The 15,614-nt window shown below is 37.4% G+C and overlaps 1 protein-coding gene across 1 annotated transcript in view; it reads right to left on the bottom strand.

The window, feature by feature from the left end:
- Positions 1-15,614, bottom strand: part of slc36a1 (solute carrier family 36 member 1) — a 38,438-nt gene that overhangs the window by 5,615 nt on the left and 17,209 nt on the right. Inside the window, exon 11 of the mRNA XM_032555153.1 lies at positions 15,207-15,376. Within this exon, the coding sequence (XP_032411044.1) occupies positions 15,207-15,376 (170 nt within the window). The remainder of the gene's footprint in view (positions 1-15,206; positions 15,377-15,614) is intronic.

The raw sequence follows: 15,614 nt of genomic DNA on the forward strand, positions 1-15,614 counted from the left end.
CAGCTTCAAAGTGCTGAAGTCGAAATACCGCAAGCACGTTAATATTTCCGCACAAGCTCAGGAACTACAGAAACAAAGAAGAAAACGCTTAACGTTACGATCTGCTCACCGCAGATTCGGGATAACAAGAGGGAGCTCTGAACAGCATGAATGACAAAAACTTTTTAAAAAGGAGGGAAACATGGGAGGTAAGTGGCTTAAGGACAGTGGGTAATTAACAGGTAAATTCTCAGCTGCTAAGCCACACATGGAACAAGGTCTCTCATGGCCAAGGATCCTGAATCCATGCGTCCATGTGAGGCTTGTGTAAGACGGTAGAAGTGGCCTTTCCCTAGGAAAAGTTTACACGTGAAATACATGATCTGAGTTCATGAAGACAATCACTGCCTTTGCCATTCAATTGCAAGTATTTGAATCAATTCTTCTCAAACTTAAGACACAGATCCAGCATTTCTGCAGCCTGTGACAAAATCTTAGATAAATAGATTTTTTTTTTAATTCTGTGGTTCCTCTTTCCATTTTTCGGTGGAGAATTCTAGACAGGTTTTGTTTCCTTCCTCCCTTTAGTTGATTTCCGTTTTGTTTCCAGGCAGCAACACAAGAAACCTCCTTGTGCATTTCCTTGAAACCATTAAAATCCACAACCTTTGCACTGAGAAAGTGTTTGAGTAATATTTTTCACAACTCCACATTTTGAATGCTGCACTATTAAAGAAGATTAAATTTTGAAGTCAAGGATTTTTTTTTTCCTCCTCTTCCCACCCGTCAGCATCAACAGACCGATTGGTCAGGCCAGTTCAATTAAGCAGCCAGAAGAAGGAAATAAAGGAGAGACTGAAAGGGAGAGGAGCTGGCAGCTTTTAAACTGTCAGCAGGCGGTTTCTGAACTGGGCCCACAGGTTTTTAAATCCACTGAGAGAGAGAGAAAGAGAAAGCTCTACAGGCAAACAGAGTCAATTACTTCCCAAGCCACGATGCCACGGCTGGCAGTAGGGATGCTCTAAGGCTGGATTAAAGATTGGTAGGGAGGCTCTTAGCTTTCTTTTCTCCACAGACAACCAAAATATACTGGAGGCAGTCTAATTTCTTCACCTCGCCACCAGCAGCCACCACCCAGAAACAAGTGGAGCTGCCTCTAGCTCTTTCAGGCCTGAACAGACTTTCATCTCGCTCACCCAACATTGGCTGATCTGCTGCATAGTGGACTGAAAGTCATTAAAACATGGACCTTTTCTCAGTCTGCCTGAAAGGCTCACGTCTTTTAACGGAGCAGTTGGTACCTGCATAAACTAATATTAATGAGCTCAGGGAGGGTGTGCTCCTCATGGACCCTTTGGCAGCATAAATGTCACTGAAAACTTCACTGAGCTTTTCAAAATATCACCAGTAGACAGCATTATAAGTTTTCAGAAACTGGTGACCAAACCGGTTCAGTCATAGTGGGTCTCAATGTGGGCTGGTATTTTTGGGATACAGTTTAGATTTCCTCCACACATAACTTTTTGTACAAACATGTGGAAGAAGATTTGTTATGTCCCCTACATGACTTGTGCAAAACAGTTTTGTTTTTTTTTGCCTTTCAACGACTTTCTTTCCATCACCCTTCCATAAGGGCCAGATTTGTGGATTACTATTTATCCATTTGAGCTGTGGGTATCTGAAGCTCCCCCAGAGTAACCATAGGTCCCTGATGTGCTTTTCTGCTCTCCTTGCACAGCCTGTAGGGTCAACTATTAAGTCTTGGTAGGGATGTTATTTCATGACCAAAACCCACTTTTACCTTCTCTACACTCTTGTCCCTGATCTGTCTGGTGTTTTTCTTGGTCTTAAAGGTGCCATTGTTCACTAATGTTAATTCAAAAAAGATGACACTAAGTGACTTCTGAAGATCAGTCTTATTTAGGAGGCTGAATTCTCATTCAAACCTTACTTTTGAGACATTTCCTTAAAGAAAAGTAAAAAGACGCTAAAATGAAAGTTCAATTACAGCCAAATGGGTCTACTCATATTAAGTGCTACTATTTCTTGAGAAGAGTCGGTAAGAGTATAATAATAATGACAAACAGGACTGTTAAGAATGACACGCTGAGTGAAAAAAGCTCTTTCTGAATAGAGATTTCCTGAAACAATGCTGAACCTCCAAATCTCAGAGAAAACCTGATGGAGCAGAAAGTATGTGGTTTAATAGAGAGCATTTTTGTTATGTAAATCAGGACATTTACTCAGCCTTTATTGACAAACTTTGGTGCAATTTAGAGGTAATGGTGCTTAATGATGGGGCAAAAGCTAATTTGGGACTTGAGAACCTCCTGAGTAATTGCATTAACATTTATATAGAAGACTTTGCTGTTGATGTAAAGGATTCTTAGCTGGATTTAACTCTATTAGAAACTGAGTTGATCATGGCCATATAAAAATGACATAAATAAAAACCTGAAGAGGTGGACTATATTCAGATTAATAAACTGTTGCACAGTGCATACAGAAGTATGTCCAAACCAAGCAATGATAAACATGGTAGTGAGTCCAAAATAAAAACACTTAAATGCAGACGGGTTTCTTTTACTCTAAATATATTCCCTTTTTGTCATATCTGTAATGCAAATTTTAAAAAAATCAACTGAAACCATATTATTGGAAGCAAAGCCTTAATGAAGCAAGATTTAGAGTTAATTACTGGAACCAGTTTGGTAGAAAAGGCTTCCTTTTTTATAGAAAAATCAGAATGACTTTGCCAGAAGCAAACATACATTGTGAACTTTTGCATTCCCCCCCCCCCCCCCCCCATCTAATATTAATCCTTCAATGTCATGCTGAAGTCCTTGCTGCTGGCTACCAAACAATGTGTTACTGTTGTACTGTTACTGTTGTGGTTTTCTGAATTATGCCATAGTAATTAGAAGCATGAGTTCATTTTTTGTTCCCACATGCCATTAACAGTAATGAACTCCAAGCTGGATCCAGAGATATTCCACTCAAAAAGCAGTTAAATACAGTTATAATTAACTTTTAAAATAAATACGATATGAACTAGGAAGCATTGGTGAGAAAACTGAAATAAATATGTTGATACATTATTTCTCTGCTAGATTTAACGCATGCAGAGAACATGGTTCAGCTAAAAGAGATTGATCTTCAATGATCATTTACTTGGCCTCAAATTCACCCCCTCTGAATGAATAGTCTGTTTTCACCCCATCTCCATTCCTCAGTTTCACTAACAATATAACCTCTGGCTCACCTCCCTCATCACTGTGTTGAGTCACTAGTCAATGTTTCTTTTGCACTAAGATGAGCTGACAAAGGTAGCAAAACTTCTCCAGAGACGCTCCGGATTAAACACTTCACAGTTTTGCTTTAGGGGAAATTCTTCAGTTGCACCAATTCTTTTTTAGAAAATCGTTCGCATGACAAGTTTTACAGAAAATGTCTTCCTGAAACATTTGTCAATACCTGGCAGGAAAGAAAAACAAGGAATTAACCAAAAATATTTCCATCCGTTTTAATGATGTTGAATCTCCAATCATGAAAGACTGATCACAGGAGGCATGTGTAAAGACTGCTAATCCCACAATGCACTGCAAGAGGAAAACTCTGATCATGGGGAGGTTATAATAAAGGACTGACAATATCTCAGTTCTGATCAGGGTGACAAAAATACAGGTGGCTGTATTGCATGATTTAAAAAAACAAAACAGTATCTAACAGGTAAGCTATAATTTAAATTCTTGTTTTCATTTTCTATTAAATGAAGCATAAAACCTGTCTCACACAAACACATAGTTCTGTTATATTCAGTATAAACTTAGCCCTCCTCAACATCAACAGTCATAGCTTAGGTACAAAATAAAAATATATTTACTAAACAACAAACTCATTTTCCACCTAAAGAGGCTTTTCAAGACAAAATCTTCTTGTGTAATTACAGACTTTTGCAGAAAGGAGAAGATGATTCTTTAGAAAACAACTTAGAAAATTACAATGAATATTTCAGCCGTGGGGCTGGTTCTAGGAGTAATTGAAACAACGGGGCAGTGGAAACAGGATGCTCTGTCCCAGTTATCAATTTGAAGCTGCCAATTTATTTTATCGTGGCTGGTGGTTGTTTGAAGTTACAGGAATACAAGGTAACAGAAGCAGTGAGTGAAGATTTGTTTAATCAGGAGGCGGCAGTTTGCTGGAGGGGCTATAATCTGTTCCTGCTGTGATGGGGATACATTTTATTTTTATTTAACCAGTAATTCCTCTTAGAGGTACAAAATAACTTTACGGCAACTACATGCAAATGAAAATCATGGATTTTAGGTGTTGTGTTTGTGATATTTCTGAATTCATTTGTAGGAGCAAAATCGATATACATGTAACTCCCTGCTACAAGAGAACCAACAAACTGCTCAGGAAAACAACTGTATCTGATCAAAGCTGAACAGCATGTAAATCTGACAACTGGGAATGGAAACGTCTTTCCATAAAGAAATCAATGTACAGTAATGGTTCAGGATTTTCTGTATGTGACGAGCTCTGGGCGGTGGACATTTGTAGCATTTTGCACTTTTAAAATAATGTTAGGATGAGGGAAGATTTTCTGAAATAATGTTCAGTTGTCCTTTAATAGATTACAGTCTGGAAAAAAATTAATGATATTAAAATATACAATCATGTGGAGTAAAAGCAAGGACAAACATCTATAGTAAGATTTTAAATAAAGAGCCAGTCAGCCTTGAGCAGCCATTTGAATTTAAATCTAAAACTGAGAAAATGATGCACGTTTCCTCCGCATGAAGAAGCCACTGCACTGCCCTTAGGTAAGAATTACAAACAAATGCAGGACATATTTTTACCTTCTGCTGCAAACATGACAACTGTGGAAAATGATTGCAGTAAATTGTATTTCAGGACAGAGCAGAATGATAAATAAAGACGTCTGCTGCTTGATTGGAGGGTTGTTTCACAAGTCAATACATCCAATCTGCCCTGCAAACCATGTTTTTGAAAAGAATGACGTACAGCTTGAAAAAAATAAAATGCCGAGCAACAGCGGAAGCGGTTGCGTTTCCCGAGTAAGATTGAAAAAGGTCACATCAAATCATGAGAAAAAAATGGTCATGAGCACAGAGATGACAAATGAACAAGACATTTAAGAAATTAAAAAGTTTTCTTCTTGTAAGTGAATTAATACGTTTGGATTTCTGTCAAACAATTAATTTATACACAAGTCACATGCCATGTAAAGGTCTACTTCAACTGGTTGTCACCACAAGGTGTAAACAAACAAAAACTAAAAAAATTCTACCTGCTTTTATTAAATCATTCTCGATATTTTAACAAAGTTTTGATACACAAAAAGCACACACTCTGGTACCACAGCGCCATGACCTGCGTTTTTTTGTGAGCTTCATTGTACAACATGAAAATGTCATCAAAAGACCTTTGTAGGCTGCCATGTCATCTGCTGGAAACAGAACATTTCATTGTGTGACACCTGCAATGCAAGATGGCAAATAAAAGAGCCAAACACAAAAGATGTGCTGGAGCCCTTCAAATACCAGTAACAAGCTCAGGGAGTCTGCCTAGGAGGAGGCATTTTTGAGAATAGAAAGAAAAATGACACACAAAACTAATAAAAAAGGCAGAAAAACACAAAAAAATTCTCTTCGCGTTGCTTGGAGACAAAGAATCTCCTCTTGAACCATCAAAAGAAGTTTTCAACTCAAAACGATTTAATTACTGCATTCTGACTTCTTGTGATTATATTTCAGGAAATGTAAAAATCCTGTAGACAAAATCTGGCAATCAGACAATTCTTGACCTCGTTCAAGGCATTCATGGTGAGTCTGCACCCAGGAGATGTTCTGATACAGGAAAAAAACTCAAATTTATGACTTACACTTTGGAAAATATCCAGTTGCATATCTCCTAAGTACAATGCCTAATCATTGTAGGCAACTGTCACTTTTTGCTACAAGTATTTGACTTTATAATCTGAGTAAATTTCCTTAAAAACATTATTGTTTTCCTCGAAATTTCAAATTTTGCAATGTGAGTAAACATGCTAATTTTAACATTGTACATTTAGATCTTAAATTGTGAAAAAATGAATGTTGACTGAGAATTTCCTAGATATTGAGGGAAAATATGTTTTTTGGGACCAAGGACTGTATATTCAAAGTGGACATAACCACTATGTTCATTATGATTATATGATTACTGCTGCTTGAAACTTTCAATGACATTTGGAGAGGAAAAAAATCCCTGACAGACAGTATCCATTTTGAAGCATTGTGGAATATTGTGCCAAATTTATTTTACAATAAGTAGATATTATATATGTAAACAATTTTCTGTAAATGTACTCTTTGTTGTATTTTCTATCAGAGAACTCTTTTCCGACTCACTAACTTTAAGCCCCACAGAAAAATATTCCTCTCTCCGATTACAGTATTTTGATAATGTCATTATCAAAACACAGTTTTTTCAAACCATGAGCACCCCTCTCTGTCAGCAGGAAAATCTTTTATGCTTGGAGTGTTCAGTTAACGGAAGACTAAGCAAACAAAGTGGACACTTCGTCAGAAAGCTTTTGCTGTTCTTTAACAAAGTCCAACAAAAAGCTGAACTGATTCTTCTTTGAACAACAAACATATTAGGCTGTAAGGACCTCAGAGAATACTACAAAGACAATAAAGACAAAAAGAGCTCAGCTCTGCAGGCAAAGACTCTCCCAGCAGACTCTCAACTTTATCTCCTCAACAAACGAGGCTGAGAACAAACGAGCAAAAAGGATCAGAGATGGACTGTTGTCCTTTTCCTGGCTCCACATCACACTGACCCATCTGTCTTTAAGAGTCCTTGGGTGCCACTATGGGTTTCTGAGGGGTTCAGAAAGGGTACGAGAAGCTTTAATTACCAGAGCCAGCACTTTTCCAAACTACCATTCTGTATGTCCTGCAATGTGAGAAGAAATGAACTCTTGCAGAGTTTTAAGAGGAATTGTGGAGTAGAAAGATGATGTGAATGCTGGTAAAGTTCTTGATGCAAGTCCTTGAAACACTTTTCTGCTCTGACTTTACAAACAAACTTTATCCTATTGTGCACATCTGCTATTCACACTGACCTTGTATATTTAAAACACAAAAGCTAAAGCAAAACAATGTGTTCCTGACATAAAGCCAAAGTTTTTCCTTGAAGGTGGCATATGACTGCAAAGGATTTTTGATGTACGTATTTTGAAGACTAAAATTATGCAAATCTGTATAATGCTCTGCGAAACAAAACACTAACGGGATTGATATACAAATACATAAGTTAACTATCAGGCATTTATGAAGTCTTTATACTGGTAATCTTAGGTATAATAAATATTTAAATAAAACGATTTGAACATTGCTAGGTTGAAAATGAGCCCATAGTTGCAGCATATGTATTAATAACTGAAAAGCAAATTACAATACATTAAGATTTCTGTATACTGAGCACTTTTTATACTTTACAAAGTGTATGAAAAATTTAAGCTGACTCGCTCTTTATTATAGACAGGGAAGAAACCTGAGGGCAAAATATGTGCAGAAAAATCTGAGGATGGAGTGGAAAGGACAGGAGGAGCAGGACGAGAGGTAAAATTAGAGTTGGAGTGTGAGTCTGACCTTCCCTACCCTGCAGGAGATTCTTGGTAATGACAGAGATCCTCTAGCTGACTGTGTCATGTGACATGATAATTGAGCCAGAAGGTTGGGTTGTTTAGGGACAGAGGCCGTCATTTAGAGATGGGTCTAGTTTGAAACATTCAGATGCGATGTGATCTGATAAATATTTCAGATATGACCTTTAGCGCTTACTGCTGCTGTCTTTTGAAAATTATGCGGACAGATTTTTGTGTCAACAATACAATAAGGTGCTTTGCAAAACCGTGCTGAGTTCAATTATTCTGCCAACAACTGAATGAGTTGGTTTCACCTCTAAAGTTTACTTCTGGCATCTTCCTGGAACGAGTGTGAACGACTGCCATCACAATACAGAAACATGAATATGATATAAACAGATTACTAACCGTAGAACGATGAAATTATAATAGACGTATCATAAATCACTATGTTCATTTGACTCATCACTTTCCATTTATGCATCATCTGCAACTATTGTTGAAAATGTTTGTGTTTTCTTGGTTTTTCTTTACATAGAAGGTACTCCTGGCACAATGCTTCTGTGTTTAGTTACATTTCTTTTCTAGAATAAACCAGTGATGGAGTTAAGTTTAGCCATAGTAAGTATTTTTTTTTTTTCCTATAGAAAGTATTCTTTGCACAGTGCTTCTGTATTTAGCCATGCTTTCTTCAATGCAGATAAAGACATTGATGGGCTACTGCTGGAATTTCGATTGTGTTCTCTTTTTTAACTCAACATTCCCTTTCCTTTAGTGTTTAGCTTTTACCCTATTCTGGATAAAAACCTACATAGTTTATGACTGCCATTAAATTTGTTCTGCCCTTTTGAAAACTTTTTTTTCCTCGTTTCTCCACTGAAAGTACTCTGGAAATAGTGCTCCTGTGTTTAGTCATGTCACTTTTCTGGATTAACTATAAACTAAGGAGTTGTTTCCATTACCTTTGTGTTCTCTCTTTGAATTTGTATTGAAACTGTTTACAACCCAACACTCATGGTTTTTAAACTTACTAGTATTATATGATCAACTGAACATGGTGGTATTGTAAATTGGATTTAAATGGGTGGTACTAAGGAAATCATACTAAGAAAATTATGTTTCTTTTCAGGAAATCATTACAAAATGTATCAAAAATAAATGTCTTCCCTAGTACCAAACCATGAATATTCAACTACTCTTCAGGCCCAATCGCAGATTAGAAATCTTTTCAAAAAGATCTTTAGATTTCGTAAAATTTAAACATAATTTTAGATTCAAGCAATCCAGCCTCTGTCAGAAGAGAGAAAGTCAGAAAGTTAGGATGTAGAAGGCAAAAGGGCAAAACACAGAGGGGAATATGCTCCACAACCTGCAAAGGTGAATGCACCCATCACATTCTTGAAAGGGTAAAATAAATAAATAAATGACAGCACTACAGTCCAACAAGCAGCTTCCTTTCCAGTTGGAACGTCACCTTAGTGACACTGCTCCAGAAGCAGCACAAGAAGAAGAAAAGAGGAAGCTCACGCCACATCCTCATGTGTCCTCTCCTGTTCCCATCAACAGCTTAGCAGCACACGCAAGCTGCTCACCTCAAGCCCGTGGCAAAGTGACTCAGATGAAGGGAAGAGAAAAAAACGACCAAAACCGGCACAGAATGCTGAGCTGGTTTCTCAGCTCATGAAGACGAATGGCTGTTACGTGCTTAGATGTATTATGGGAAACAATTTGTTTTAGATTATCCTAGATCTCCTTGAAGAAGAGTTATGATGGGGATACACTTTGTGTTGCTGCTGCTACACATGAACCTTACTCCCATAGAAATGGGTTGTTTGTCATAAAAAGGTTATGGTGAAATTGGTGCAATCTGTTGCTTGAGGCCCCATAGATGACGAGGGGTTTTCTGGTGTAAATTGCTCTCAGCTAAACTGTCTATATGGACACTAGCAGAGTGAGACGTAAAACCCAGAAATAATTACTGAGTCTCTGCTACAGAACCTATGATGCTGTTGCAACTTCAACTGACACTCATTCCTTTGGGCAATTTTTTGACTTAACCAGTCAAACTTTGGGTCAAGAGACATTTCTAAAACTGCAGCTGTGTTTGATGTAATATTTGCAACAAATCTATGTTTCATTTTATCTTTGATTTAACTTTACAAATCTGACCTTATGTGGTTTAATTGAAACAGAAAAGTAGCTTTGGTCACATTAATATTTAGCACATTAGTATTTTCTTATAACCAAATTTAAATAAATTCAAGAACAGATGAGATACAAGGTCAAAGAGATATTACCTTCACAGGTCATCAGCTCCAAAAAGTGGTCTACACTTCAAAATGAAAACCTTTCTTCAAAGACAAACGATCAAAAGTTTTCCACAGTGATGTGAAAGACTCATTGGCAGATATCACAAATGCAACATATAGCTTTTTAAAAAAATAAAAATAATTTAACAATGACACAGCGCTCCCATCTCTACAGGAGGCAAAGCCTGATTAAAGGATTCACGCAAGAGAATAAAAAAAACTTAAAGGTATACATTATCAACCCCAACTTCAAACATTAACATCAAAGCTTGCTCCTGTGGAGTTATCGCAATCTTCTATCTGCCACTAAATGTCCAAAATACCCTAATATTTCTGTCTTTGAGAGTTCTACCTAGCCTCATGTGACAATTCAAGAACTGCGCCTTCAGGTAATTTTGTCAAACCTTGTGTAGAGACACACAGAATAAGGTAAAGCCATGTTTCAATCCCACCGCTGCCACTCAGAGCCTCTTTGATTCAAAACAGCATCAGCAGCAAGCTCCTCCGTTTCTCAACCTATCTGTGGCAAATTAGAAAAGAGTCCTCACTTCAAAAGAAATCTCAGAGCACTGAAACGAACTGACCTTTTCAGGGAAAATGCAAGTCAAATCAGAGCTCAGCAGAGAGAGACGGGGGAGTGTTTGCTCAGGGCAGTCCTCTCTTTTACCTCTTATCTGCCCGTTTGAGCTCAAACTGAAACAAATGGCAGGGAAAGAAAGGGCTTTGTTGCTGTAGCGACGAGTGACAGCTAGGTTTGTTTTACAGCTCTGCCCGTTAAAACAGATCCTAAGTAAAATCATAGAGGATCTGGGAGGAGAGAAAAAGACCTGGAACATCAGTCAAACCTCTGACATTTACCGTCAACAGAAAGCCATTTTCAAATCGCACACCAGAACCACCAGGCTAAGTTCACGTTATGTAAAGTCCAAAAAGATTTGGATTCCTGCTTTTCAGAGATTACAAGAAATCATTTCATCGTCATCAATCAGATTAAAACTTTTCTTTGATTACTTTTAAATATCTGCTAATCTATTAAGTGTAGTTACTCTTAAGATCTTTTGGTTGAATCCCGACATGTGTCGACCTTGCATTCATACAACAGCCCATGCAAGGTACAGGTTTGTGCATAATTAGGGGTTTTCTAATTAACGGACCAGGCCTAAATTCTTAGCAGTAGCACCTTTAATGAGAAAACACACCTACACCCCTGCTGACTTTACCGCACGTGGAGAATGAGCTTTTAAACATCAGACAGTAGAGAAGCAAAGTGACAGCAGTGTTAAGGAATCAGCAGTCCTGACTCGATGGTAATCAAGAGCAATCGTTGAACTATTAGAGGCCCATTACAGGGTAGTGTGTTCTGCTGCCTGAAAACAGGACAGGAATGAGAACACGTAGTTCTCGGCATGCACTCGTGAGCGCAAGTGGAGAAGACATGTGGCTGTTAGGCTGATGACTTTAATTTCCATTGACTCGCCACCTCTCCCACCGAACCGATTCCCGGAAGCAAACGCACACTTGCATGCAATGCTGCAAACAAGCCAGCTCTGAAGGACATGCGGGCTCCTTCAGATGCACGGCCAATCAAATATTAGTCCAGAGGAAGAGAAACAAAGGCCAGCATTGATAAAAACACAAACATGAAGACATTTACAGATAATCAGATGAATACCTTCCACAAAGACATAATACATTACAGCTTCTGCTCTGACGAGGATCGACTGAATGCAGCTGGAAAATCACGCCGAAGAACAATCTTTTTTTTTTTATCATTTTGTTTCCATAAGAATAACGTCTTCTTTTTACCTGACACTTGAAATAAGCATAGTATTACCTACTGAGAGACTCTGACTGAGGTTCGACGTCTGATACAGAGAAATGCTTACTGGAGCCTGAAACTGTTGGAAAAATATAGGAGTTTCATCTCCATCAACTTGACACATTGTCCAGCAAAAATTTGCCACATATGTGGGTGGCTGAGTACTTTATTTTCACATCAATTTGCCTTTTTTTTTTTTTTTTAAAGAGTCAAACAAATATTACATTATGTGTTCATCAGATTAAATCATCTAAAATATTGACGAAACCAATTTATTTGAGACACAAAAAAAAAGAACGACCTCCCCACAAGGTCGTTAATATAAATACAAATTTGTTGTTAATAAATCACATGGTTAAATAAAGGGTAAATAAATAAAAGCCCCCTAATTGAAAAAGGGCCAATGATATTGTGTTTTAATTATTTCCTTCCTTTATTTCTGTTTCTGATATAATTTGAAAAGATCAATACATAAAAATCATTTTAGGAAAATACAAGAAAGCTTTGATGTTTAGAAGTAAAATATTAAGGAATGCAAGATAATTTTAGTCATTTGCACAGTTTGTTAAGGTTATATTCACACTTCACTCTCACTTACTCTACTTAAACTACCGTTGGGGTGTGAGAGGCTGCAGTTATATCAAAGTGCTTTTCTTCAAAACTTTAAAAGTATATTTTCTGGTTTTGGAGGTGAAAGTCCAGAAAAATTTTACTGCAGTGTAAACACATTTTTGGTTGGTTACTCAAGAGAAAATGTTGCTCCAAAACACCTTTTGCATTCAAAAATAACTGTGTCTTCGCAGATGTGGAAGATGTTCATGTCATTTATACTAATGCACTTTTGTAGCATTATGGATGATGGGCTGTGAGCTGTGTGCTTCGAAAAAGATGAATGGTTCTGCTCAACTTTAGCTTGGAGCAAAGAGAGGCTATCATTTCTGAAATTAAGGCCTACTGGTCCAACCAGAGGATGGCTCTGACATAAATGAGCTCAGGCTCAGATAAGAAGACGACATTGCTGAATTTGAACTGAGAAACACACTTTCACTTCTGTCAGGTTCTCAGGGATGGGCAAATGAGGTTTTAAGAGGATTGTGGAAAGTTATGCAACTTTTAAAGCCTGGATTACCCTTGACAGAGAATCAGCAGGGACAAGACATAAAACAATTTTACCAATTAGCCATTTTATATGTCCAGTCATGTTTGAAGATGCACATTCTTTTATAAAAGAACACAATTAAAACTCTGCTCCTCCATTAACAAAATGTTTGATAGCAAGAAAAAAAAGTCCTGATACAAACATCAGATGTAGAGTTTGCATTTGTCCTTTTAGCCTTTCTAACCACCAAATGACATGCATGCTAACTTAGATGCACAGTTTAATTTGGTACAAGACTTTGTTTAAGTCACACAACTGCATAATTACCATCATCATCAAAAAAATCATAAAGCTATGAGTATTTTTAGGTGTTTTGTTGTCAGAACTTTTTATCTGTTTTCAAATCTACATAACCCCAATGGAAAATTGCAGACTAATGCAATACAGAACACATGAATTGGGTTTTTTTCATTGGCGTCAGAGGGGTTATGCGTATGCATGGAACTGAATTGGACATTGCATCAGACTGTGACTTTATATCATCATCTGAGACAAAAAAATCTGAATATTCCTGTTTTAATTTACAGAAATTGGCCCCAAAAAGCAATAGCAAGGATTTTGTTTGAAAGTAGGACCGATGCACTTCTGATTAAAATAAGTGTAATACTTTTAAACTTTTGAGATCTACAAGCTGATGGAGGGCCCTGCTATAAAAACGATCAGAAAACTGATGTACAACGTAGTAAAAGTATCTGACAGGAAAGGAAGAAAATTCACATTACATCAACACTTTCTTCTGATACACAATAATCAAACACCTTGGCATCTCCACTACACAAACGTTTACAATATCAACTCAAAACTTAGAACTTATTACATTTCAGCCGCCTTAGATAAGAGTTACAGCAAAGCACAGAGAAGGGAATCCTGCATGTCACAGATTAATGATTGGGTTATCATCAGTGGTTCCAGAATCTGATTTTATAGAAAAACTTAAACCAGTCAGAAAGGTGGTCTGAAAAAAAAATGCATCAAAAATAATTTATTTTACACAGACCACAGTTTAGTTCTCTTTTAAACCTCGTCTCTCAAATGCATTTCATTTATTTTTTCCTTTAAGTCCATTCTTTGATCAATTTGGCCGATCTGTGTGCAAATACAGATGAAAATACAAGCAGGGCTCTTCCAAGTGCTCTGGACTTGTGGGATCACCTGGAAGTAATTAGTCACAAAGGGGCTTGCTGAAGTCGCTCAATACTTCTCCCTCACCCATTTAGGTAAAGCAGTCAATCAGCTAAAAACTCTCCTCAATGAGGAATGAAAGGCTGCTTTTATTTTACAATCAAACCAACAACCTTCTGAGAACACATCCGTTTTTCTTCCTTAAGAGCGTTTCAGCTAAAGTGAAGAGGGGGTTGTTGAAAGGAGGCCCCAATCTTAAAAGCTTCAAGACTTCAACACTTTGAGGTGTTCATCACAAACAATCAGCTTTGTTTGCTGAGTAAAACAGAAAACTGACTGTCTTTGCTCCAATTTGGTTTAAATAAACCTAACGAAAAAAAAAAAATCCAACAACAGGAATAAAGAGAAAACTGCCTCAGAAGTAGTAAGAGAAAGTAAGTGTGATTCAATGTTCTTGATGGAAATACAGAACGCTCGAGAGGAGTCACTGAACATGATCGAGTATTTTGCAAGGCACGGTACTTCAAGGAAAAACTTCTCCATCAAAATATGAAACTATTCCACTCAGACTAGTGAGTGGAATCAGACTGTGACTTTGTAGATTACTTATTGTGGCAGTAACAATAAAAACTGGTCATAAATGTTTTGTAAGCAGCTCAAAGTGACTGTTGGCTTATTTTATGAAAAGAAAAAAATATTCTTAATCGTTTAAATAATAAAATAGTCATTTTAAGATGCAAAAGATGACTTTCAGATAGGAGTGCACCGATTGCAGTTTTCTGGCTGATCGCTGATTACCAATCTTTAAAAGCCTGACCTGCCGAGTCCTATTTTGGTCGATATCAGTTTTTTTTTTTGTCTGAAATGTTGTTAAATATAGCAAGAAAGTCATTGAGTTGATAACAGTGAGGTAAATATTGTTACCTGCAAACAAATAAACATGACCTGCTGGGCCAGTATATCAGTCAAGCATCTCTCAAGGGAGAGCAGAAGAGGACAGTAGTTGATTTTTAGACCTTTGCTGAGGTGAAGAAGAGTGGGGGATAAGATCAGGTTTATATGCAAGTATTGGCCTATCACCAATCCCAAAAATGAGGGAATCGTCACTGATAAATCTGTGCACCCCTAACATTAAGAATAAAATAACAGAGTTCCTACATGTGATGATGACCAGAAGGGTGCGAAGCAGAAGATCGACCGGCTTCTCCCATCTCTCCGGCACGCGGGCCAAAACCTGCGGGATGAGGATTTCTGCAGGGACGTAGAACTGCAGGGCGAAAGTGATGAATATGCCGAAACAATAAAGGAGTTTTACTGCCTGGTACGTCCTGCAAGCAGACACAAATCAGCACAAATATTACCACAAAACCTCAATTTTCCTTAAAAATACTGACACAAAATAAAAGTTATAAACTCTATGATGTGTAGTTTTTATAAACATCACTTGGTCTCTGCTTTCCTTTTGAGACAGATGCTGCTAATTACAATCTTTGAGTTTTCAACCTCATTGAACAGCCAATCTATTCCACTAAAACGCAACATCAGTCCAGTCACAAAAGCCACTTC

This window comes from Xiphophorus hellerii, chromosome 23, assembly GCF_003331165.1.
Source record: "Xiphophorus hellerii strain 12219 chromosome 23, Xiphophorus_hellerii-4.1, whole genome shotgun sequence".
In the NCBI taxonomy this organism is placed as follows: domain Eukaryota; kingdom Metazoa; phylum Chordata; class Actinopteri; order Cyprinodontiformes; family Poeciliidae; genus Xiphophorus; species Xiphophorus hellerii.